Source organism: Alnus glutinosa, chromosome 10 (assembly GCF_958979055.1).
Source record: "Alnus glutinosa chromosome 10, dhAlnGlut1.1, whole genome shotgun sequence".
In the NCBI taxonomy this organism is placed as follows: Eukaryota; Viridiplantae; Streptophyta; class Magnoliopsida; order Fagales; family Betulaceae; genus Alnus; species Alnus glutinosa.
This window is the reverse complement of record NC_084895.1, coordinates 5,445,057-5,471,347: the sequence shown is the minus strand read 5'-3', so window position 1 is coordinate 5,471,347 and position 26,291 is coordinate 5,445,057. Positions and strand designations below refer to the sequence as shown.

At 34.0% G+C, this 26,291-nt stretch overlaps 1 protein-coding gene and 1 long non-coding RNA gene across 2 annotated transcripts; one reads left to right on the top strand and one right to left on the bottom strand.

Moving 5' to 3' along the window:
* The first annotated feature begins 5,604 nt into the window (after positions 1 to 5,604).
* Positions 5,605 to 6,583, top strand: LOC133879537 (uncharacterized). The gene is made up of 3 exons (XR_009902111.1): positions 5,605 to 5,699; positions 6,221 to 6,315; positions 6,401 to 6,583. It is a non-coding gene; the product is annotated as an uncharacterized LOC133879537 (long non-coding RNA).
* A 1,534-nt stretch (positions 6,584 to 8,117) lies between these two features.
* LOC133878833 (probable pectinesterase/pectinesterase inhibitor 46) lies at positions 8,118 to 11,871 on the bottom strand. The gene is made up of 3 exons (XM_062317376.1): positions 11,307 to 11,871; positions 9,947 to 10,450; positions 8,118 to 8,964 (listed from the first exon to the last, which is right to left on the bottom strand). The coding sequence occupies exons 1-3, from the start codon at positions 11,836 to 11,838 to the stop codon at positions 8,291 to 8,293; spliced, it is 1,710 nt and encodes a 569-aa protein (XP_062173360.1). The 5' UTR covers positions 11,839 to 11,871; the 3' UTR covers positions 8,118 to 8,290.
* Positions 11,872 to 26,291: the final 14,420 nt, after the last annotated feature.

Here is a 26,291-nt window from a genome sequence, read left to right as displayed (position 1 = left end):
TTATTCTCTAGTGCATCAACAGTATCAAAAGGCATGGTATTCTCAGATTTCAAAGAGTCAATTAAAACATGTGATTCAGATAATTGTAAAATCAAAGACTCTTTTTCTTGCTTAATCTTCTTGAGTTCTTTATTGGATTTCTTAAAGAGTTTACCTATCAAAAGGGTATCTTTAAAGAAATCATAAAAATCATCTTCAGAAAACTCAAGAAGATTTATGTTAGAAGAAGTCATGGATCACACTTAGGAAATAAATCCAAACACAAGTGTACCCGCTCTGATACCAAATGTTAATAATTATTAACTTCTAAATTAACCAAGTGTGTGTGTTTGTGTACAACAAAATATCTTAAATACGAAATTTAAATAAGACAAGATATTTGTTACGAAGTGGAAACCCTGTGAAGAGAAAAACCACTCTGGGGCTCTCCTACCTGAAAGGATTTTTTATGGATTCCTTTACCTTAGGGCCGACCCCCTAAGATAGACTTCACACGAACAAGAAGCACACACCGGCAATGGCTTGAGAGCTAGCGGATCTTCGATTCTTCCTAAACACCCTCTCAAAATACTATGGAATTTGATATTGAATTCATACAAATTACAAGCTTAGAGCCCCCTATTTATAGGCTTAAAGAAACCCTAAATCTGCTAAAAATGGACTCTAGCTGTCGAGCATCCGGACGGAAGTTAGCCTCGTCCGGACGGTCTTCTGCAGCCGCCTTTCAGAAACTGCGCAATTATGAAGGCCATCCAAATGCTAATCTCTTTCCATCCGGATGGTGGGCCATTTGGACGTTTCTATTGGCCATCTAGATATTCAAGTTGTAGGATTTTTTTCTTAGCTTTCCAACGACACCAATTTCGTCTCAATCCAATACTCGAACAGAGAGTTATGATAAAAAACACTGAGACGTGTGTAGAAATCTTCCTGGAAACCTTAAAAGCGTCCGAACAGTGTTGCCCTTCCGTCTGAATGGTTACTGTTTCTCGATCCGTGTCTGAACATGAAATCCAACTCCGTGTAGAAATGGGAGAAGCTTTACCTAGCGTCCAGACAGTGTTGCCCCGACGTCCGGACGTTCTGCAACGCTGAAGCTTCTAGACATTAAGGGGCGTTCGGACGCCTTCAAAGTCCCATCCGGACGGTTGCACAAGAACCGGCTGTTCTGACTTAGAAATTGCATGGAATCTTCATGGACATCTTCTAGAAACTTGTAACCATACATATGGCATGAAATGAGACACTGTCCATATTACTTGAAGACTCTGAATAGAACCGATAATCCTATTAAAAAGCAACTGTTACATAAAGTGATTTTGTCATCTAGAATGTAGCCAATTAAAATACTAACAATTACCAATCTTTTAATGATTTATTTAATAAGTCATAGACTTACTCAGTGCCCTCCTCTTTCCCGAAATCTCTATGTGTGTCGGTAATTATTCGGTTGACCTTGGTTAGGATTGGGAGGTTCGCGAGGATAAAGATGCCGAGTGAATGGTCACTTGGTAACAAGTTTGTCTAGATTAGATTCAATTTTGAATAACTCTTTGTCTATGTTTGATGATAGCATTATTTGAAGTTAAATTACTTTTAGATTTTCAGATTTCATATTCTTCCGTTTTCTGCTTTTCATTCACTCTAATTAGATCTTAAGGGTGGTTCCGCTAGGCAATTACCATGTAATTCTTCTAGGAGTACTGCTAGTAACTATCCAAATTAAATAAAACCATTACTTAATTTTAGGGGCATTACATCCAATCCCTCCTATGTGACCTTGGCATTTTCCTTCCAAAGGATCCTACACTTTGGTGTGATAACATATATAGGTGTCACCTATCTCACCCCTCGCAAACCCAACATTTCAACAGAATTTATTACCACTTTGCTTTGAGGAAAACTTTGTCCGAAATATGTTACCACTTTGTTTGTGATCAAGTGGCTAATCGTATGCTCCATGTTCGATCGATTCATTTCTAGTAGCACTAATAAAAATCAAGGGATTAGTGCGTTTTTGGTTAGTGTCACTTTAATAAAACAACACTAACCAACGTCATTTTTAAGTAAAACGACGTCATTTTAAGGAAAATGACGTCACTCATAGTGACGTCGTCTTAGTTAAAACGTCACTACACATGAGAGTGGCATCGTTTTAACTAAGACGACTTCACTGAGTGATGTCGTTTTACTATAAATGACATCACTAAGTGACGTCATTTTAATTAAAACGAGTCATTTTTGGAAAAAACTTGGAGTCTTAGGAGTCCCATGCCACAACCCTGGCCCCATCATTTTTAGTAATATATCTATAACCTTAACCTTAACCCTATATACGATATACAGTACTAAACCAAAATATGAGTCATTTTATATATATATATATATATATATATATATATATATATGTATGTATGTATGTATATGTACACACTATATATGTATAAACCCTAACCCTATATACTATATATAACACTAATATCTATAGAAGTTCCATTGAAGACCCCTTCAGGTAGGAGAACCTGGTTGGGAAGCATTCGTGTTGGGTTATACGTCAGAGATCAAGATACGACTACTGCATCGGGTATATGTGAGTGTTACTGTCTTGTATCTAGCTATGTCTTCTGAATAGTGGAATTCCTGGGTTTGGCTGCCCCGGAGTGGTTTTTCTCTTAACTGAGTTTCCACTTCGTCAACAAAAATCTGTGTGTCATTTACTTTCCGCTGTGCTTTAATTTTTGTTGACACTTATCCACACACTTTATTTTTAGAAGTCAATTTCGTTTTTCACGTTGGATACAGACAACGGGTTTTCAAGGTTACTTGATACTTTCATACCATCACCTAACCCATCTTACAATCTTGATCCTTTTTTTTTTTTTTTTTTTTTCAGAGAGGCAACCTGAGATTGAGATCACACAAGATCCAAATACTTAGGTATTAGATTGTCGGCAAGTCCGTACGATAGGTACGTATGTTACATTTGATATGTAATCTATGCTCCAAAGTTTTTATGTGCTCATGCACCAAGAATGCTTATATTCCATGCAACATATATACACATGTAATGTCTCTAATATTTTACATGTGTTTAATTTAAATACAAATACCGATGGTAATTTAAATACAAGTGTTTAATTTAAATACAAATACCACGTTTGAGATGTTGGGGGTCTCAATGCAATTTGGGCAATACTCATTAGGGAGAAGGTTATCATAGATTTTAATACGACATGACAGTCAACGGACAGAAGCGGACTGAAATTTCGAAGGCTAAGAGCAAAATATGTCAGAAACGGGAAGTTTGTAGGGATAAGCGCTTCGAACTGGAGGAATGTATCACCTCAATTGAAGGAAGATCTGTGGACCACACTAATGGTATATAAAACAAGTTATTAATTTAATTTGTTACGGGCTTATTGTGTTGAACATATATTACGACATGCACATAGTATATAATTGTTCTTTTACTAATTTATAGAAAAAATTCTATATCTTGTCTGTTGCACCAATAAAAGTGATCAAACGGATAACATTTATGGACTTTGGAGTAAAGAGAAAAAATTACAAGTATAGGGTGAAGAGAGGTCTTCATATATAGGCCGGTGATACCCACGAATCAATTCTACAATCGACGTCAAACATCAAGATTTTTTATGTTGAAGACATAGAGACAAGCATCCACGCATGGTTGATGGCTGAAGATCAGGTAATTAATTCAAAAAATGTCACGTACAACACATCGTATGTCTTTAAACTTTCAATAATGCATTATATCGTATTTGTTTAAAACAAAAAGTGTGTAGGCGAGGGCAGAAAAGCATAGACAATGCCAAACAAATCACAAGATTATTCACACATCTGCCTCAAAGAGCTACGTCAGAATTGCGAAAAAACTTGTATATATATATTATTCTGTTTCTAACATTCATGAAAACCCGGTCTCTCCATATGGATCAATACTATGGGCTGAGGATGATGCATATGCAAGGGCAATGGGGAGGCCATAATAATCAGGTCGTGTCCGTGGAATTAGGCTTGGGCCACTACCTGTTATATCCACGTGTTGCTCATCTACATCAGCACCACGCATGTCACAAGACCCTACATATGTCTCTAAAATGAGTTCAATGAAGGCACCGATGCATGAACTGCATGAAGAAAAGAAAATCACTCTTGAACGGATGGCAAAACAGGATTAGATGATAACGGATTTGAAGAGGATTATCGAAAGTGTTGGCTCCAATGCAACAACGGGAAATACTTTGGCTGTGCAAGACATTGAGTCACTTGGTATCGTGAGGGCGAGATCTTCAGTAGCCAGCCGACTAAGTTAGCTCCCAACATGATTAACTAATTAACAAAGTGTGGTTTTTTTTTCATTATACGGTTAAAAATGTTACATATATCATTACTAATTTCCCATATGTAGTTGCGTAACACATTTCATCCGAATCATTAATGTAGGTGTCACGCCCTCATCCCAAGACGATGATCCGCATGAGTAACTATGTACGTAGGATATGAAGTTATGTTTGCAGTCATGACAAACCTTATTTGTATACTTTTGAATGTAGAAGGAATATCAAAGTTTGTAAATGATGTAAACACAGTTCATATGGTTTTATCAGTTGGATTTGATCGGTTTGTGATTGTATGTAACTTATATATTATGTTTGGAATTATTTTAAAAGTTTTGGGGTTTGTATTATATATGTTTAAAGTTGAGTGACATTACGTTCATATGTGGTCTTATTTGTTATTGTTTTGTTTTTGGCTTGATGTGCATCAAGTCATTGTGATCGTTTATGAGTGTATGGAGTTTGGATTATGAGTGTATGAATATGTAAACATTATTCTTGCTATATCAGCTATTACTATAAGAAAAATAAAAACAAAAACAAAAAACTTAAAACAATTAATGATTTTTTAAAAATAAAAAATAAAAAATAAAAATTGAGCCGTTTTTCATATAAAACGACTCCAATTGTTGGAGTCGTTTTGTACTAAAAACAACTCCAAAATGTTGCAGTCTTTTCAAATGCAAAACGACCCCGAACGATTTGAATCGTTTTTTCCAAAACGACTCTAATTGGAATCATTTGAACAGTAAAACAACACTAATCCAAAATCCAAACTAGGGGTTGGCACGAGGTGGGGCTGGGTGGATTTCTGCTCATTTTGCCCCCGCCCCGCAACCCTGCAGGTTGATCACGACACTACAAAAAAAAAGGTTTTTGGCTACGTTTTTTTTAATGTCGTTTGAAAGAAACGACGCCAAATATAGGCATTGGCGTCGTCTCAGAAACAAGCGACGTGAATTTACGTCGGCGTTTTGAAACGACATAAACTAACATCGCTTTATTAGGAAACGACGCTAATCACCATTTTTTCGCGTCGGTTGGTATTTTAAACAACGGGAACAATGAAAATAAATTTTCAAAAACGCACGTATTCCCTAGACTTTTCCCACCTTTATTACGTTTTCCCTCTATTCCTTTTTCCCAGGCACCTTTCCCTTTTCCCTCTTTCTTTTTCCCACCTTCTCATTTCCCTCTTCCGCATGTAATCCCTCTCTAATCTCTCTCAGATTACAGCTTCAATATTTAATCTCTCTCACAAAATACGGCTTCTCGATCTAATATCTCTCTACCTCCTCCAAGGAGCAGCGCTTGTAGCTCTCCATCTCGATCTCTCAGGTAAATATTTGATAATTTTCCTTTACTTTTCTCGGTTCTTTCTTTCATTCCAAACAAATGAAGGTCATTTATTTGGAATTTAAGTTGGACATATGTTGGAAATTCAAGGTATTAAAGACAAAAACATTTGCAAAAACCGAAACCCCTTTGATGATTGTTGAGATTGGTTTTGGGTTCAATCTCATGAGTGGGTTTATTTTCTGGTATTGTTCCTTTTATGAATGTATATGATTTTCTCAGTGAATGTTGGGACGAAAATCCGGTTCCTATTGAGTTGTTTTGTCTGATTGTTGATTCCTGTTTTCTCTCCATCTCTTTCATTTCAGTTTGTCTCATTGTCTCTCAAACCTAATTTTTTCAAGGAATCAGAGATCTTCTTGCAAATGTATGAACTTCCATTCCTTCTAAAGAATGTCCGATCCTTATTTTCTAGGGTTTGCTTCACCTCAATTTATGTGAGCATTGAAAAATAACGAGAATGCCTTTGTCAGTCACTAAACCGTATTTCTTCCTCCTGGCAGGCCATCTATATATTATCAGCCAGCACTCTGCGTATTGCTCCTTCAAACTCTGCGTAGCAACTCACCAATTTTTTTGTTAAAATAGCTAGTCGGATGTAAGTGATTTTTCACCCAGATTTGCATTCCGGCTACTCATCTAATTGCAACCTAGCTAATTAATTGTTGCTTTTCTTGTTTCAGTCAATGATTGGACAGGGCATTGGGGTTGCTGGTGGATTGGAGGCCATAGCGTATATCCATAAAAGCAATCAACACTGGTTGGCTGCATCCCACTATTAAAATTGTCAAAAGGATAAAGGAGGTTATGGATTCGAATCAAGCATTCTGTAATGAGTCTTGAAGGCAATGTTGCCCTTTCAACGATGTCCATGTATCTCATCATTGTTTTGATGAATCAGAATTAGTAATTTTTTTTCAGTAAATAAAACGTTGATGCTAGTTTTCCCTTTGTTGTTTTTGTCTATTTGTATGATGGAAATTTTAGAACCTTATGTCTAGTGGTTTGAATTGTCAGATTTAGTAATAACAAACGTTTATGTGCTTGCAAAAGAAAACAAACGTTTTTATAAAAAATTAAAAATTAAAAATTAAAAAAAAAAAAAGAAAAGAAGTTATGTGCTTAATTGGCGACGCTTGTATTATAAATAGTAGCAAGTGTCGCCAATTATCAGCATTGGCGACACTTGTAAATTAGTCAAGTGACGCCAACGTGTTGGCGTCGCTTGTATTATAAACATCGCTAATTCGCGATGCTTCTGGTAGAAGCGTCGCGAATTAATTTTCTCGACCTAATTAACAATTTTTTTGTAGTCATGAGGAAATCAACCACGTGAACCGCATAAGTTGTAACTAAACCGTGGGGTGTGGGGTGATGCAAGGCAGGGGTGTGGGTTAGGCGGGGCGGGACAGGTTCCCTCATCTTCTCTAAAAGCTCGATCTCGATGAATCAAACCCTAAGATTCAAAGCAATTCTCCAAAATCCCAATCAAAAAGACAAAAACCATAATGAAACCATTAAAAACAAAGAGGAAAAAACGTGAGAACTTCTCATCGATTGATAAGCTATAAAACAAGAACAAACCCTAATTTCAGCGCCTTAGAACGAGACCCTTGAAGATATGAAAATACCTGCAAAGTGCAAACCCAAACAACGAACTGCCAAAAAATGAACTGAATGAAGATTGAAGAGTGGGAAAATTACCAAAATGAAGAAAGAATGGACTCATGGTTCGCAACTTCACACTCCACAGGAGATGAAGCGTTGTGCAACCTTTCTCTTTAGAGCTGGAAAACCCTAATGCGGGGTGAAGAAGACTAGAAGATTCTGAAGACCGAAGAGAGAAGAGAGAGAGAGAGAGAGAGAGAGAGAGAGAGACAAAAAAAAAAAAAAAAAAAGTGAAAAGGGGTGTACGGCGCTTAGGGTTAGGAACTTAAGGGTTTTTTTAACTTTCTTTTTCTTTTTCTTTTTCTTTTTTCTTGCGGGGAGGAGTGGGGTGGGTCCCTAGGGTTTTTTAAAACCCCCAACCCGCGCCCTGCACAAGTTGGGCAAAATCCAACCCATAATCACCAAAAAACCCCTAAAAACCGTGTTCTCGAGGTCAGGGCGGGGCAGGTGTGCGGGTTTTTGCCCACCCCTAATCCAAACCCTATATGTTAAGTCGTTTTCTAACCGACTCCTAAAGACAACTTAAAACGATTTGAGTAAGCCTAGAATGACTCAAATCTTTGGACTTTTTGCAGTGATATAGGGACCAAATCGCAAAACATCCTCACCAAGCCACTCGATCATCTCTCACCAATTCAGCTCTTTTTGCACCAACCTCAACGTCCACCCCTGCCGTTAAGCTTGAGGGCCTATTGATCAGTTGCTTAGAAATAAGCAAGATGCACTAATTAATTCCAGTCTACACTCGTTAGAGTGTTTTTTTTTTTTCTTTTATTCCAAGCTTTTTCTCAACCAATGAACATATATATAATATAGTGTAAAAACAAAACAAAAAAACAAAAACAAAAACATCTTTGTCCAAAAAGAAAGACTCCATCGATCTCCATGAAATGTACGTGTCACAATCAGATGCCAGATTTGAAGGGTACAATTGCTGGTATCCACTCTTTCCCATTGATGAATGAACCCACTGAAAAACTACTGGCTAGATTAGCGTTCATTGTTTTCACCCCTTTCCACTTGACTCTATTCTTTGTGGAAGAACCTGGACCATAGTTTCTATACTCCGAGTAAAATATGGTGCTCGGAGCCGACGTGCCTACCCACGGCAACCATCCGGCGGGGTTGATTAAGCTCCCTAGATTGCTACGGAGGATCACGGTTGTTGAGAAATCCTTCCATGGCCGTCCAAGGTATGTCTGGACAGATTTCAAGTCCCCATAGGGCGATATTGTGCAATGATGTATTGAGATTCCAGTGGTCTGATGTGGGTCACTCTTCCCTTGAGCTGTAACGGTGTTCTGCTGCCCCAGCATCGGAACCTTGGCAAATATGCTACAGTTCTGAAGGACAACTGCTGCATTTCCGAAGATGAAATCAACTGTCCCGTAAATGTTGCATTCTCTGTAGAACTGTCGGTTGGCATGTACATAGAGGGTGTCCTGAAATGCATCCATGCGGCACCGGTAGAAGATTGATTTGTCTGAGTTTGACATTAGGGCCACCGCCTGATGCTTAATTGCTCCGGCGGAATTACGGAACCCCATATCTTTGGCAATGAAGCCCCGGCCGAAAACAGCTGCACCAAAAGTGGAAGGATGAAAGAATGACGAGAGGAAATTAACGACTCATTTCTCAATTTATATGCTAACCGGTTTGGATGTATGTTGCATTATATTTTATAGAAATTTGGATAACCTAAAAAAATGTGATCTAAAAATTTATAGTGAATTCAGCATTGCAATTTTATAACCCTAAAATTTTTATAGAAATTTGGACAACCTTAAAGGGTACGATTTTAAAATTTAGAGTGCGTTTGACACTGTCATTTCACAAACTAAAAGTGTGATTCTAAATCAAATTAAAGAAAATGTATCGTTTGAAAGTGCATTTTTAAAAAATTGCAAATGAAGAACGTAGAACAATCTGCGTTTTCGAATCGTAGCCAAAGGGGTGTGTTTTTTAAAACGCACAATTTTAAAGCAAAACTGTCATTCTACCTAACACTTAAGTGCTTTTTTTTAAATTACATTTTCAAATCGCACATTTTAATATCTAACAAGTTTGGAAGTATGTTGCATTATCGAAAGAGCATCCTTTGTTTTAGGCTACTTGAATTTTACAGAAATTTTGATGGATTATGATCGTTTATAATTATTTGTTCAAAGTGTAGAGAATTCGAACAAGTAATTGTAATAGACCATTTATGGGACGCACCTCACCAAATAAAAATTGGGTTGCCCAATCACTTACTCGGTTAGATAGGTCCCATAAGCAATCTCTTACAATTACCTGTCCAAATTCTCTATATTTCAGACAAATAGTTATCGACGATCCTCCTCCAATTTGACACCCTAAAAAGTTGGCCTGCAAAGTACTCCATCTTGTTAATTCGAACAATCTAGGATACAGGATTCACTTGCCCAAGGCAGTGAACCCCGACCAAGACCTCTTAAACTGTCCAAATTTTTGTGAAGTTCTTCTGATCCCAATCATCTATTTTCACGTGCGTGTCATGTGCATTCTATCCAAATAACATAATTCCCATACAAAGATCTTACCAAATGTTGCACTTTGATACGTTCCAGTCCCGTCCACAGCGTTGAGACTTGCAGACACAACCGTTGAAGTCATTCCATCACCAACCATCACGACGTTCCACTTGTTCTTCCCCACCTGAACGTTTTCGTAGTAAACTCCTTTCTTCACGTAGATCACGAACCTCTGGTTGCTTTTATCGGGAACGGCGTTGAGCGCAGCAGTAATTGTTCTGTACTTGCTGGATCCATCTTTCGCCACAACTATGTTCGCCTTCCTTCTCAAATCCACAGTTTGAAGCAGCTTCCGATCTTTTGAATGCAGCCACGTCGGCTGTTCATCGTGCTGATCGGGGAGACCCATTAGTCTTCTTAGCTTCAGAGAGCCCAAGAAGTCGGAAATAAATGTGGTGATGGCGAGGCCGTTGCTGGTTGCCTCTGTAGAATTCTTCAGGTGATTGACAATGGCTGTCTTTAGAGTTACATTTGCATTCTCGAAGCCGTCTATGCATGTCTCTTGAAAAGTGACTGTTGGAATATAAATTAAATGATTAAATTTAGTATATATATATATATATATATATATATATATATATATATATATATATATATATATATATAAAAGTAATAATTAATATAATATATGCAGATGAATATTAATCACTCGCATCTGCTATCTGCAAATGCATATGCGGTTGGTAAAAATGAACATCCTCATATATGCATATGAGGATAGCAATTTTAGAGTATAAGAATGTTATTATTAACCGCATCTGCATACTCATTATATATAGAATATATTTTAAATATTTCTTTTATATATTATATTTAATAAATTTATCAAAATGACGTCGTTTTGGATTAGGTATAAGTTATGTTTACATTGGTTTGATTGGTTACGTTTATTTTTATTTTTTTGTTAAGAGGTTTGGTCGGTTATGTTGCTTTCTAGTCATGTAACCCAAAACACAAAAAGTAAAAATAATGTAAAATCAATATTTTCAAAAGGTATAGGCTTAAAATAAAATTAAATAAACCCAAAACACAAAAAAAGGCCTAAATTATTTTTAAAATCGTCTAAAATAAGCCCTAATAAATACTCAAAAGACTAAAATATGCCCAAAATATCTATTACCTAATATGCGAATAACGGATAGTAAACACATTTAATAACCACAATAGCTGCGTGAATGCGGTTGGTGTGGATACGAATATCTAAAAGTGATATCCGCATTTTATAAATGTAATTGTGAATATTACAAGTAATTGCATTCACACCCGCATCTTAACATACACTCCTAGAAATGAATCATTTCTTTTTACAAATACAAAAATAAATACAATTAAATATAAAAATAATAATAATAATACTTAATTAGAGTACCTGCAGAACTTAACCACGTTTTGAGATCATCCATGGCTTGAAATAACGAGGCAGAACCAGCAGACAATGTGAGATTGAGATGGTCCATCGCAAGGCTAAAAAGTTCTTGACAGATCTCCAAAGCACCGGCCGTCATGTTGTCGGTGGAACCACCAAGAACGCCAGGCTCAGATAAGCGTTGAGCAGCATTCGACAACTCAGTCATGGCGACTTGGATTGCCAACTTGAAGACAGCCACAGGCTCAACCTGCGTGGAGTTGGGTAAAGAAGCAAGGCTGCTATAACATGTCTCCGGGTACGAGGTAAAGTCGCAGATTGCTTTTATCGAGGTGGCAGGCGATTTGTCTCCGCCGCCGCCGCCATTTTTGGAACCGGAACCGGCTTTGGTTCCAAGTACCGCAGCAACTACAACGCCGACAAGGATTATCGAGGATAAGCTTATGATGGCGATTCCCTTTCGTCTCTTCCGACCAGCCTCGAGCTTTGCCTGCTCGGCTTCATCCACTTTGCCGTAGGCTTTGAAAGAAGACATGTTCTTTTATGATCTGTCTACTTTGTCTCTGGGTTTGTATATATATATATATATATATATATATGGAAGCATCAACAGCGTATATATACTACGTGCAAGGCTCATTTACTGGAGTGCTTGTCATGATATCGCATGGAAGAATAGCTGGTGAAGTGATTTATTTATACACCTATATATATATATATACACATCATATAATTAGAATAATCCACGATCAAGAATTTTCTTTCCTTGGTACGTAATTAAAAGTAATTTAAGTTGTTCCAATGGGTAGTTTAATCGGCTGAGGATTACGCCTTATGAAGCGGAGGTCACTAATTCGAATTCTCCCTCCCCTCTTATGCGGACATGTCAAAAAAATAAAATAAAAAAGTAAAAAATGTAATTTGAGTTGAATGATTGAATTTCCAAACTTTGAAACCAAAAGGTCCCTAATAATTTCATATCCATGATAGGAAACGGTTATATTATCAATGGGAAGCAAATATTATTTCGTAAGTTAAAAAAATATATATTTCATTTCCCTTAATTTACTCATATATATATATATATAGCATTAATTTTTCTTTGCTAAAGATAGCTAGGTTTAATTGCATTAAGTATAAATTTAACGTTCAAAAAGGAAGATGCTAGCAATTAAACAATATTAGGCAAATTTAACATTCGAAAAGGAAGATGTTATCGGTCTATATATATATATTAGGCGCAAATAAAATAATATCTTTTACAAGATATTTAAAAGATATCAACTTATATTAATTTACCCACGCATGCATTAAACGGAGTTTCTCCTCTTTATCCCCCCCCAAAAAATGTCTTTACTCTAATGAAAAACTCAAACAAGTTAGAAAATAGCATTATTTTAGAATATAGAATATGAAAATATTACAAAAAAATAAATGCATTATATGTGTTAATTAATGCAGTTGTTACGCCTGGCGGTCGGTGGTCTCGCGGTCTTACAAGATAAACAGAAAATCGGGTGTGATGCGCCATGCTGGTCCATGCAAGAGGAGAATAGTGGCGACACCACCTCAAATACTAAAGCCAGTAACAAGTAAATCAAAATAACATTAAACATAACACAATAAGTAAGAGTAAACGGAGTATTCAAGTGTAAGAGAGTAGGTGTCTTGGGTTGGAGCTCTACTTAGGGTTTTATAGAACGACTCTTAAAGTACGTCTAAGGAAGTGATTCCTAGTTGAATCGGCTGTGGTGTTTTCCAAGCTTCCGATATCTGCATGATTTTCCTTAATTTTGGGAGCTAGGCGGGTAGTCAACCGTTGGAGGCTTTCCAAATGAAGCACAGTTTCTTGTTGAAGCTGAGTAATTTCATTTCCTGGCGTTATGGTTTCTTGCATGTGCTCTATTTTTAGGGTGATATCTAGTACGTAGTGATTTATGCCGCATCATATATACAGTCTTGGTGGGACTAGTTTGAGGCATGATCAGCACGCTTGCATCTAGGTCATTCATAGGCGTTGAGGTTGTGCCTTGCTTGGGCTACGTCGGCAAGGCCTCGAGCTAGGAGGGGAACCCATCGTGTTTGGGCTTAGGCCGTTCGTAAGCGTTGAGGCTCTTCATTCCAATAACCCTCCATTCTCTTAGGCCAGTAGCCGGTGTGAGCTAACAGGAATAAGAATGAAAAGTTTATTCCAGCAGTCTCCCATTCTCTTAAACTACTTGTGTGAGCCAATGAAAATGAGAGTAAAAAGTCCATTCCAATATCCTACGGACCGAACAAAGTTGGGTGCTCAAAAAGTTAAAAGTATACATTTGGAATTACCTTAGAGTCCGTATGAAATATACAGTACTGGTTTATGTATTTAGGCTCTAATGCATAGGGTTTTATAATTTCTCAACTAAATTTTTTAACAATATTTTTCAGGAAGATTTTATTTGAAGTTTTCAGAATAAAAATAAAAAATAAAACCAAATATTGCCACAATATTTTGAAAAATATATAGTTTCTTAGCTCAGATCCACCTGTAAGCATATTGTTAATTATTGTTGTTATACTCATAGTCAAACTTTTATTTAAAGGGGAAAATCAACGTGCATTATATTATTTTATCGAGGCTAATTAATGCGATATTCAATACCTATTTAGTTTAGCCCCAAAAGAGACAAAAGGGAATTGCTCAACTCGTCGCCTAGATATGCGGGAAGTAGTCCTAGCTGTTTTTGGTAAGTTTAATTGGAACCACCTCAATTATAGAGAAGATTAATTAGCTTAATGATAAAAATAAAAATAAAAAAATTGGCTAATTATTTATGTATTAATGATCAAATACATCATATATATATATACGACATTATTTGAATTACAAGTTAAAATTGGAAACAACAAAAATAGTAAGTTTTTGTCTTTTTTTTTTTTCCTTTTTGCTTTAAATCAACTTGGATTATTTGTATTTCATAAACATTTTATTTTTGGGGGAGGAGTGAATAAAGTTTTTAAAAATTTAGGTTTCGTTTGGTTCGCAAAATAGACCCTGAAATGGAATGACTCATTATTTTTCTATTTTCTTTCAATTTAAAAAACAAAACAAAAAAAAAAAACCTTATAGTGGCCGGCCCCCGGAGCTTTCGGGAGTGACACAAGCCACCTCCGATTCTCATCGGGAGTGACCGGCCACCCCCGGCTCTTTGGTGGGTGGCCGACCATGCCACCCACTGGTTTTCAATTTTTTTTAAAAAAAATAATTTGAGTTTTTTTAACTTCTTTTAAAAAAAAATAAATAATGTGGAGTTTTTTTAGTAATTTTGATTGGATTACAATTAAAATATATGAGTTGTTACCAAATTAAAGAGTAGAAATACCAATTCTATTCCACTGTCTTTTATTTTTGGTAAAAACTATTTTATTTCTCAATGGAATACCCAATCCACAAATCAAACGAGACATAATCATTGCAATACAATTTTCTTATAAAATAACCTGACACTTCATAGATAGTGAAATCAATAAGATTGTATATATGATTGAAAAGTCAATCACTAATTAAGTAAATTGAAAAGTCAAATTTCATGACTAATTATTTCACCAATTATTCAATGACACATTAATTAATTTGTAAAATAGCAAGATAGATCGTTGTATATGCTTAAATGTTGTTGTTATAAAAATAATGATATAATTATTTATATTATTTACTTGGCCGATTTAATCTCTTTTCCATAAAAGAAAATTTTGGACGTGGGTTTTGCAATCGACGTGAATTAGTTATGAGTGATGAGCACGCATGATAACGATTAACAAAAAAAAAAAAAAAAAATTGGAGGGTCAAAGGCAATTTTTTTTTTTTTTTTTTTTTTTTTTTTGAAGTGTCAAAGGCAATTAGTACTCCATTGAAAGGAATTAATGCGAAAAATATAATAAAAACAAATAATTATTCAAAAATAAAAAAAAAAAAAATAAAGAGAGTTCATTTGTCAACTACGGAAGTGTGACCGATTACCCACCAGATCAATAAGAAACACTAAATTGTTTATTCAATAAGTAGGAATTGCCCCATTTTTTCTTTATTCTTTTTTTTGGGTGAAAAAACTAATAAGCATAGAATGAGTAAACATATATAATAATAGAAACTAATGTGAAAAAGAAATAAGTTGAGAAATCTTGATAAAAAGAATAAAAAAAATATTGTGTCATTGGGTACTGTGATTGACCTAAATTACAAATCGCTTCATCTGGTATAAAAATGAACTCAGAGATCCATATGCTTGGCTTAATTTATAAATCACTCCTGGAATTAAATTCTGTTAAAATTTTTGACAAATTTCATTAGGCGCCACGTCAACCCCAATAAAAAGACGACACGTGTCGATCATAATAAAAAGTATAAATGTATTAAAAAAATAAATAAATAATACTTTAAAAATTATGAGAAAAGTACACACAACCTCTTCAAACTACCACATCATTTTTAATGTCCCCTCAAACTACTAATTGTGTCAATGTTCTTCCTAAACTATCAAAAAATGTCAATGTCCCCATTAATGACAAAAATATCCTTCATAAAATTATTAAAAATAAAACTAAAAAAATTATTTTAAAAAAGAAATCTGAAATAACAGAAAGTTATGCAAAATAATAATAAAATAAAATAAAAACTGGTTTTTTTTTCTTTTTGTTTTTGTTTTCTTTTTTAAAGAAAATTGTTTTTATAATTTTCAGATATCTTTTTGTTTGTTTTTTTTTTTTTTTACTTTCCATTCTTTTCGTTTTTTTTTAATTTTGGTTTTAAGAAAAAAAAAATCTTTTTTTTTAATATTGGTTTTAATTTTTAAATTATAAATCTGTAGTTTTTATTTTTAATTTTTTAGTTTTAGTGTTTTTTTTCAAATTTATAAAGACATTTTGTCTTATTGAAAAAAAGTTATGGTCATTTTTATCTTTTTGTTGGTCTTAAGGGGGACATGACATTTTTTTGGTAAACTGAGGAGGGATATTGACACAATTGATAGTTTAAGAGAGGCATCGACAATTGAGTAGTAGCTTGAGAGGAATATATGTACTTTTTTTTTCAAATCATTCTAAAGAGGCTTGCTCAGCCTTTACAAAACGGTGGATAAAAGGAGGACATGCCTCCATCCAACTAACATCAAATGATTTCTCAATGGCCCCTTTGGCAAGGAGGTGAGCAACATGGTTTGCTGACCTTTGAACATGTTGAATCTGGTAAGAATGAAAGCTTCCTAGTAGATGTTTTGTATCAGCTATCAAGTGACCAAAACTTTGCAAACATGGGAGATCTTGTGCTAGTGCAAAGGTAATAACTGAGGAGTCACCTTCAAATAGACCTACTGTCATTCTTGATTCTCGCAAAACTTCACCGCTTCCCCAGCCGCAATAGTTTCTGCCGAAGTCGGGTCTGAAATGAAAGGAACAACTTTGGACATGGCAACAATTCTTATGTGTTGTCATTCAAGGGAGAGTGTTATAAATGCATTCATGAATTAGGTGAATGATCATTTAGTTTCTACGATCTCTTCGGATTCTTACTACATTAATGCAATTCTTTGGATTTCCTAATACATTCATGTATCAACCTTTCATATTCTTTATTCTCCCATTATGATTCTATGCCTATATGGATTTGGCATACCTAGGCATTGTTAAAAAAATAAATAAATAAATAAATAAATAACTATAATGGTTCATATTTAGTTTAACTCTCTTTTTTTTTCTTATGAAAAACTTGAAATTAAATCTAGGCGGTTGAAAAAATTACAAGAGATCTCATACAGTGTTTTTTTTTTTTTTTTTTTTTTTTAAGTACCTAATTAAGCCAAATCCATAATAGTTGTATATATTGGAATCTATCTATTTGGTCTTGTCATTTTTCTAAATGCATTTATTGGGCCGAGTGGGACTTGCTTAAAATAAAATAAATCCAATTGTCAACATGTGCACATCATGGGTTTCTACTGACCGAAACCCTTAAATCTTTGGGCTGGGCTGTCCAACCCTCAGCCCGTGGACACCCCTCTTTGTTAAACATCAACAGGAAAGGAAAGGGAAAATAATGGTATCGGTGAAGACCGAAGAGATCGAAAACAGCTATATCATATATGGTTGAAGGTAAAAATATTTATGAGGAAAAAAAAAATATTGTTTAACCACCCGTTATTTCAAGTTCGATCTCAAAATCTTTGCTACGATATCACGGCAAATTACCGGTTAATTTTTTTAAAAAAAATATATTATTTTGGGGGAGAAAAAAATAATAACATTGAAACTCCCGTGCGTATGCAAGAGCCTCCTACGCACGAGCATAGGAGCAGATCTCCTGCGCTCATGCGCAGGAGAGCTTATCTCTCTCTTTTGAAAGTTCAAACGACACTAAATTCACATTTTGCGCCGTTTGTACAGTTAATGTTGCTAATATTAAGTTTTATCTCTTTCTCTATTTTTTTGTAGTGATATATGAGAATAATAGCGGAAATAAGAAAGAGAAAATAATACAAAAAATTATGAGTGATTCAGCGTAAAATACCTACATCCATCGCGCTAAATAACTCCTTAAAATTACGTTGGGCTTTTATTAACTTAATTATTTATAATACATATATGGTTCGTTTGGATGTTTAATTTTTTGAAAAATTATGAATACTGTAAGAATTTTTTAAAAAAAATTATGTTTGAATGATTTAAAAATCTAAGATAAAATTTAAAAAAAAAATTAATAAAATTTAATATTTAAAAAATCTATTTCACCCTAACATTCCATATGTTTCTATTTATGGTTAAATAAATCGACAAAAAGAAAGACCAAGAAAAAATTACGGCGGTGGGTTAAAAATTTAAAATAACGGCTGCAAAAAAAACACGTGCTAAAAAAAGCTAAAATTGAGAAGGGGGGGGGGTGGGTATTGAAGTACGGCATCCAATCAAAACCCAGAAACGGCCAAAGCTTAACACAAGTCCACATCACCCTCTTAACTTCATCCAAAATATCGCGTCGGAAAGGAAAAGACCTCTAAAGAGACGAGAGAGAGAAAGGGATCTCTGTGCCTCTTTTGCAATGGAGGTGACACGTAAGTACTTCTCTACAATTACTACAGGGTCCACGATGATGGGGAAAGGTCGCAAAGTTGAAAACAGGCAATTAAAGTTAACGCACATGGCGGACAGATCTGCCATTTTTGAGGCGGCTACCAATTCTAACCACAAATAATATCACCAATAAGTATCATCTAAAAAAAAAAAAAAAATCACCAATAAGTAAAAATGTAATATTATTTAGCATTTTTTAGTATGTAAACTCAAATTCTTTAGCTTAAATTGTAAAATATTTAATTAAAATAAAAAATAACAGATAAAAAGTTAAAATTTAAATCCTTTTTTTTATTATTATTATTATTATTATTATTTGAAATCATTATTTATCTTAAAAATTTAAAACAAGAAAAATGAAGGTTTATTTTAGGGAGAATTACACTTAACCCCCTGATTTATCTACGGTGTGGCGATTTACCCCCCAATGTACCAAAATTGGTACATGACCCCCCGAACTTGCCAACGTGTGGCAAAATCAACCTTCCGTCTAATCGACCGTTCGTTTGGACGGAAAATCGGTCACGTGCAAGTCACGTGACCGTTTAAGACAGAGACCCTCCCCAAGTCACGTGACTTCCACGTGACCGACTTTCCGTCCAAACAAACGGTCGATTGGACGGAAGGTTGATCTTGCCACACGTTGTCAAGTTCGGAGGGGTCATGTACCAATTTTGGTACATTGGGGGATAAATCGCCATACCGTGGATAAATCAGGGAGGTTAAGTGTAATTATCTCTTTATTTTAACAATCACAAACCAATCTAAAGGTGAACTCAAGTTTACGCACATGAGGGGTTAAGGTGAGGCTCAAGAGCCGGCCCTAGCCTTCACTCTTTAGAAAACAGATTTCAGAGGAGGAGGAAACATATCTTTTCATTTATACTCCCCACTCCTACTCCATCTCATTCTAGTTTTTTCATTTCATTTCATTTCACTCTTTAGGAAACAGATCTCAGAGATTGACGGGGACATTGCAAAAATTAAACATTTGGGAGACATAGCAAATAAAGTGATAATTAAATAAGGATAAATGTGGATTGAGATCCTCTGCAAATTGGGGACCCTGAGAAATTCCCCATGCCCATTGTAATTAGGTAGGAAATGTGACATTAGGATCCTCTCCAGTTCAGTTGAACTAGAGACTATCCAATTAGTTATAGAGCAGGGGCATTTTTGTCCAAAAAATGCGAAAAGACAAAAATGCCCCTTATGTAATAACTAACTGGACACTCTTCAATTAAACTGGAGACGATCCATTTCCGAAAATGTGAGGGAGCCTTGGTTGGGCCCACCCTACCTGAGAAAGAAGCCCTCTCTTGCATAGGGTTGCAATTCGCATGCCCCCTCTTTTTTGGGGTAGAGGATTGCAATAAATATTAAACTTAGTTTCTCATTGTATTTATAACGTACTCTATCACGTTATATATTTAATCATATTTAATTTAAAAAGATTTTGTAATGGTATATCTATATAATTTTGAAGGTCAATTACAACTTTTTAAAGTTCGAGGGATATTGCAATTGAAGTGTGAATTCAAAGGATTAAGTGTAGTTTCCCATCAACAAAATCACATAGGAAAGGCTTAATTTACTAATTAAAAAAAAATTGAATAAACAACATTTTTTCACACAAAATAATTTAATTATCGGTGTGTTATTTATCTCAGGACAATTCAAACGTTAACTTAGACCAAAAAAAAAAAAAAAAACTATCAAACACATTTTCAATTAATAACCCTTATGTGAATTTTAACATAAAAAATTAAAAAATTAAAAAAAAAATCATCTAAACGAATATAAAATAAGCATTTGTCAAGAATAATTGGATCGTTTTTCATACTTTTAGATCCAACATATCGAAAAGAGCAAACTGATACCAAAATATTAAAAAAATATGATCCAAAGTTGTACCAATTTTAAAGTATGTATAGATAAGGGATAAAGGGTAGTAATTGGTGGGAGCTAGGAAAATGTGATAATATTCCTAAAGAAAGAAAATACATAGAACCCCAACAAATCTTGTTGGTGCTGATCGATTGAAAAACTTTGAATCTAATATACGGCCAACTATCTAAAGATCTCCCAAAGTCAATACCTATTGATTTTTATTCGTGAGCAATGACGAGAGATCGAGCAAATGAACTTCATATTCTTTCTCATAGTGCTAAATAAAATATTATTTTAGTACCCTTTTGTAGCTAAAATAAAAAAATCAAGCAAAGTTCCAATATAATAAGAATAATAAAATAAAAAGAAAGGAAGAGAATAAGAAAGAAGTCGGGAAGAGAGAAGAAAAAGAAACAATATTTTATGTCAAACCTTTTTTTTTTTCTTTTGTTAAAATATGTTGAAAAATACTAATTAACATTAATTTTGTTGATTTGAAGGCACGTTTCTAAAATGATATCAAACTATACTTGCTTTTTTTAAGCTTCTTTTTGAGAGAGAGAGAGAGAGAGAGAGAGAGAGAGAGAGAGAGAGAGAGAGAGAGAAAGTAAAATAAGCTATGATGATGTTATATAATTTATAAAGTCAAATATTGGAGATGAGATAAAAGATGCTAGCTGGGCACTATTATGATATGCTTTCCCATGTATTAATTAATTAATTAATAAAAAAATAAATTAAATGGCCAATACAACAAAGGCTAAAAGTCAAAAGTGATCATGATGCTGAATGCTAATACCCTCGTGCCTAAAACAGTTCCGTAAAGAAATAAAAGAGGGACCAGGCCAGGAGATCTCCTTTTATGAGATTATTTAGTTTTTATTTTTCTTTTGGGAGGGATTGAGAATTTCATTTTAGAAAATAGGGGAATATATAGGCAATAAATTTTAAATTATTATAAAGACTAAATCTAATATTTACTGTCATTACTTTGTATATTAATATTTCTTAAGAGAATAAAAGAAAAAAGAAAAAGAAAAAAAAAAGAGAGTTATATGGTGTTGAGATGTGTTTTATTGAAGTATTGTTTGTTTGAAAAATCAAGGAATTTGAATATCAAAATTAAGGGCAAAATGAAATTTGGGGAAGATCCAATTAATATATTTTATTCCAATCATTATAATCTCAAAAATAGTGCATTTATTTTCCTCACAAATTATATAATGACAATTGAAATAGTTAGTTTAGGATTTTAGGATTCTCCATATTTCTGACAATTTAATTTCGATAATAATTATAATAATAATGTCCATAATATTAAATTCCTTTTATTTTGATTGCACACCAACTGGGGATGGCACTACATAAAAAATAGAATAAAGAACTTTCGAATTAAAAGGAGAATTTGTCTTTTTGAATTATTCTTTTTATAACGTAGAATTTCTTTAAATGTGGACCACTTTGCGACTTATCTCTGTCAGATAAACTCTAAATAGACTACCCCACCGCAAGAACCATATGTCAGTTGAGTGAGCACTTGACCAAACAATCTCGTGGCACTAACCAAACAAATCAATCATTCGAACGGACTCTCAAGGGCTTATTATAAGACATTTTATCAATTTTTTTTTTTAGTTGAATGTTGAATTTCTTTAAGTTTGGACCACTTCGTGACTCATCTCTGACAAATAAACCATAGATAGATTACCCTACCTGCAAGAACCGTGTATCGGTTGAGTGAGCACTTGACTAAGCAATCTCATGGCACTAACCAAACAAGTCGACCAAGGACGGAGGGAGGGGGGCCGGTAGGGGCCATGCCCCCCCTCCCCCCCTCAACATCCCATAAATCCTCAATAGACCATCCAAAACCACTGTTATAGATTTGTGTAGCTTCCATATTTGCCATGACTTCCCTTCTGCAAAGTTTTGCTAATTATATCTCAGCCTTTAAGTTTGAGTCTTTGCACAATCATAAGACATATAAGAAACCCATTAGATTTTACTCCTTATCAAGAGCAAAAACAGCTTCTTTGCATCACAACGGGTTCAAAGTGAGGGCTTATATATGGGGAGAGGTGGTCTTTCTTGGGTGGAAGTGGGCATGAGGATGTGATTTTGGCGGAGGAGGACAGGTGAAAGAGGAAGAAAAGGGTGGTTTTGGTGAGGTTTAATCAGAGGTTTGGTTTTAATGGTAGAGGTGGTGGGGGAGATAATTAATGGTGCATGCCACTGCAAGAGTCCTAGGAAATTTTGTTTTAATTTACTTAAAATTTGATTTTATATATAAATTTGGTCTCCTCCTATTAAAATGTCTGGCTCTATCTCTGAAATCAACCATTCGAACCGACTCTCAACCGCTCATAATTACTCTTGCTTGCTAAAAGAAAAATGTTTAGCATGATAATGATGTCTTTGTATTCAGGTTATATGAACCACAATCATTTTAAAATGACAATTTGGCCTTTAGCAGCAAATTTTCAAATGCTGACAAAACATTGTTGTGGACGTACGTGGTCACCATGGATTCCTCTGGATCTCAATTATATACGTGCACATGAATTAGATGTTTTCATCAGAAAATTCCGACAAGGAGTAAGACAGTTCATAAAAATCTTTCTGATCCATTACCAGGTGGTCCTCTTGAGTCCCCATTTTTGATGGACAAGTAGGGTTAACTATAGGGTTCTTTAATAATCATGTTTTTGTTTTTTCCTTTTTCGATCTTTTGAGGCATGTAAAGTATTTTAAAGGCTGTGTTTCTTCTTTTTTGGATTCTTTTGAAAGATTTACCTGGCCAGTAACAAAATATTTATGTACGTATCTTGACGGGTATTTTTTTTTTTTTTTGAAAAGTGTTTTAATGTCAAGTAAAAGTAAAAACAATTTTTATGGTTTGAGCTAACAAAACCATGTTTTGAGAGAGTGTTATTGAAGTATTCACTAACTTCCATAGTAATTCTAAAATTTCCAAACCAAAATTTGCATTTTCTGAAAGCTTTTTTTTGACCGTACAATGAAAAAAATCCTTTTTTTTTTTAATGATACAATGAAATCAAATTATTGTTATTGAAGTACTTCTTTTACTTGGAAAAGTATTGGGCGGAATAAAGTTTACTTGATAGTGATTGATTGGTGTTGTATGTATAAAAAGAGTATAGAGTCTTGTATCATTTTCTACTTCATTGTGAGATTGTCAGTGCTTCTTTTTGTTTTTTTCCTAAACGAAAGATCTGAGTATTTCATTGATCAGAGATCACTTGCACAAAACTCTTACATCACAAAGCATAAAGTTATGCAAAATCATAGGTACATGCTATGGGATTACATAGTCATAAATACAAATAAAATTCTTACAATAAAGTGTTATCTATGACTTTCATCTTCTGTTAACCCATGTACAAAAATAGTTAAGGAGTAGATCTACTTTGAACATACTAGATCTAAGATAATGATAACCAAATATCCTAGAAAAATTTATTTAAACCGGTCGCGAGAGATAACCCGTCACACCGAGCTATACAAGTAATGAGAGATAACCCCTCATAGCTGACTAATCTTCATCCCATAGATAGTTCATGAGGACAGATTTAAAGAGAATAAGACTTTTATTCAAAGAAAAACACAACCAGCAAACAACAACAGCGGCCAGGGAGGAAATGAACGGCACAACACGGAGGTAGATAGACAAATGCATATCAGAGATGTCAAAATTGCTGATTTGAACGGAGAACACTTAAAAAAAAATAAAAAAAAAAATGAGAAGGGGTATGATGCATGGGACTAGCTTGGGTTATAAATACTCATTTTCTGCAATTGATTTAAATCACGAGGTCTCAAGCTTTCCTGTGATTAGTACAATAAATATAACTCTCATCGTGGTTTTTTTTTTTTTTTGATAATATAACTCTCATCGTGTTGTTCTCTAAATCATCCGTCCAAAAATCAAATTTGTCTCTCTTTTCTTTTCTTTTCTTTTCTTTTTTCATATGGTTAAAAAGAAAAAGAATACTAATAAGATACTACATTCATAAAATTTTTAATTTTTAAAAAAAAAAATTCAAAAAATTATTCAAAAAAAAAATCCAAGATAACAAAAAGTTAATAAAAAAGAACTAAAAAATAAAAACAAAAAATTAAAATTTATTAAAAATATGAACCGTCACATAAATTTATTAAAAATTGTAGTTTCGTAATAAAGCAAAAGTCAATGATCCCATAACTTTTTCTTTTTATAAAAAAAAAAAAAAAAAAAAAAAAAAAAAACTTGGAAATTGAAGAGTGAGCAAGGGTATTAGAGGAAAGCTCATTATTTGTCATTAAAATAATATAAATAACCCAAATTGACGTCGTTCCGCCAAGCGAGGCTTCCACTCCGTTAATCAGGTGTGTTCCTTAGCTTAATTGCTCTCCTGCACGTTCCTACGCATAAATAAATAAATTGGCAGAGCAAATCTCTTGTGTAAACACTCACACCATTATGGAGTATACACCACACGATGGTTGCTGAAATCAGACGCAATTATCTTCGTCACCACCACTAATTAAAGAAGAGTATATACCCTTTACATTAATGCTTTACAAAAATGGTAAAAATCTATAATCATCATCCCTAATAAATTATAGTTAAGTTTTTCTCTAAACTATATGCCATTTATAACATATGATTTTCGATTAACCGAACACATAACATATCTATTTTTAGAGCACGTAATTCTGGTCTGCGTTTAAGAATTATTAAACTCTTATGTACCGAGAAATGATTCTTATACATTTTTGTGTACATCTCTTATATATTTACATACAATCAAGTTTCAAATCTATCGTTGAATTTGTAGGGTCCAATGTGAGTCTCATAAATCTAAAAGTAGATTTAACAAGCTCAATTTAATAGATAAAATCAAGTATTTTTATGATTGACATCTGAGTAAATACATAAAATTTATTATAATATTATAATCAAAATTTGGGTGCTTATTAAACTACCGGAATGCCTATTTGATACATGTTATCATTAATAAAATGTCAAACAAAGAAAAGATATAACTATTATATTCAAATTATTGACATTAAAAAATGGGGAAAAAAGACAGCTTAACTACATGGTCGGAACAGTGTGTAAGACCAAATATTTATGAAAATAAAAAAATATTATTAGATGATCAAAATAATAATTTAAATTTCTCAAAACTTTTGATAATAGGGTTTTAGTCAGAGTAATATTTAAACTTCTTTGATTTTTTTTTTTTTTTGGTAACAAAGTATCACCTAACACCAATTATTCAAACACTTCTAATAATTAATTTTTAATAGTACAATACCATCAAAGACTTCTCAAATGCTTACCTCTTTATCAACATGTAATACTTTTTTAAAATGAGTTTCATGACAAAAGCAAGTCATACAAAGTATAATGCTTCTAACATACTATAATTGATTATCTTATTGTATATTTTATTACCGTCAACATCATTGAATTCTCGATAATTATAGTGTTTAAATTGCAGCGTAATTCGAATAATCCATAAATATGAGATAACGACACACGTGTCGAGTACAAACAGATTCTACGTTCCAAATCATTCGAAACAAATAAATCGACTGATAATGCAATTCGGGAACTTCAATTATAAGGAATCTTAGTTATAATTATCATTATTATTACGTGTGATTTTCTTTGGAGACTATTAAGTGCTTTATTAAGATAATATGACATGAAAGTAAATGGTTATAAAATTTTGTGTTGAATATAAGTTGGTTCCACGAGGCTTGGAATGGGATGTTTCTTTTTTTACATTTTTTGCCTTCAATAATTTTTTTTTTGTTTTTCCCATGTTTGACCGTACATTCCTTAGCGAAACAGAAAGTGAAAGATCATGACCAATGCCTAGATGCCACGCGTCGATCGTAACAGCAATCATGTGATTATGGGACAGATCAGAAAAAATCCTATCCAACAACATCGCTGTTCCCACCGCTTAACCGCAGTTAAAACGTTAA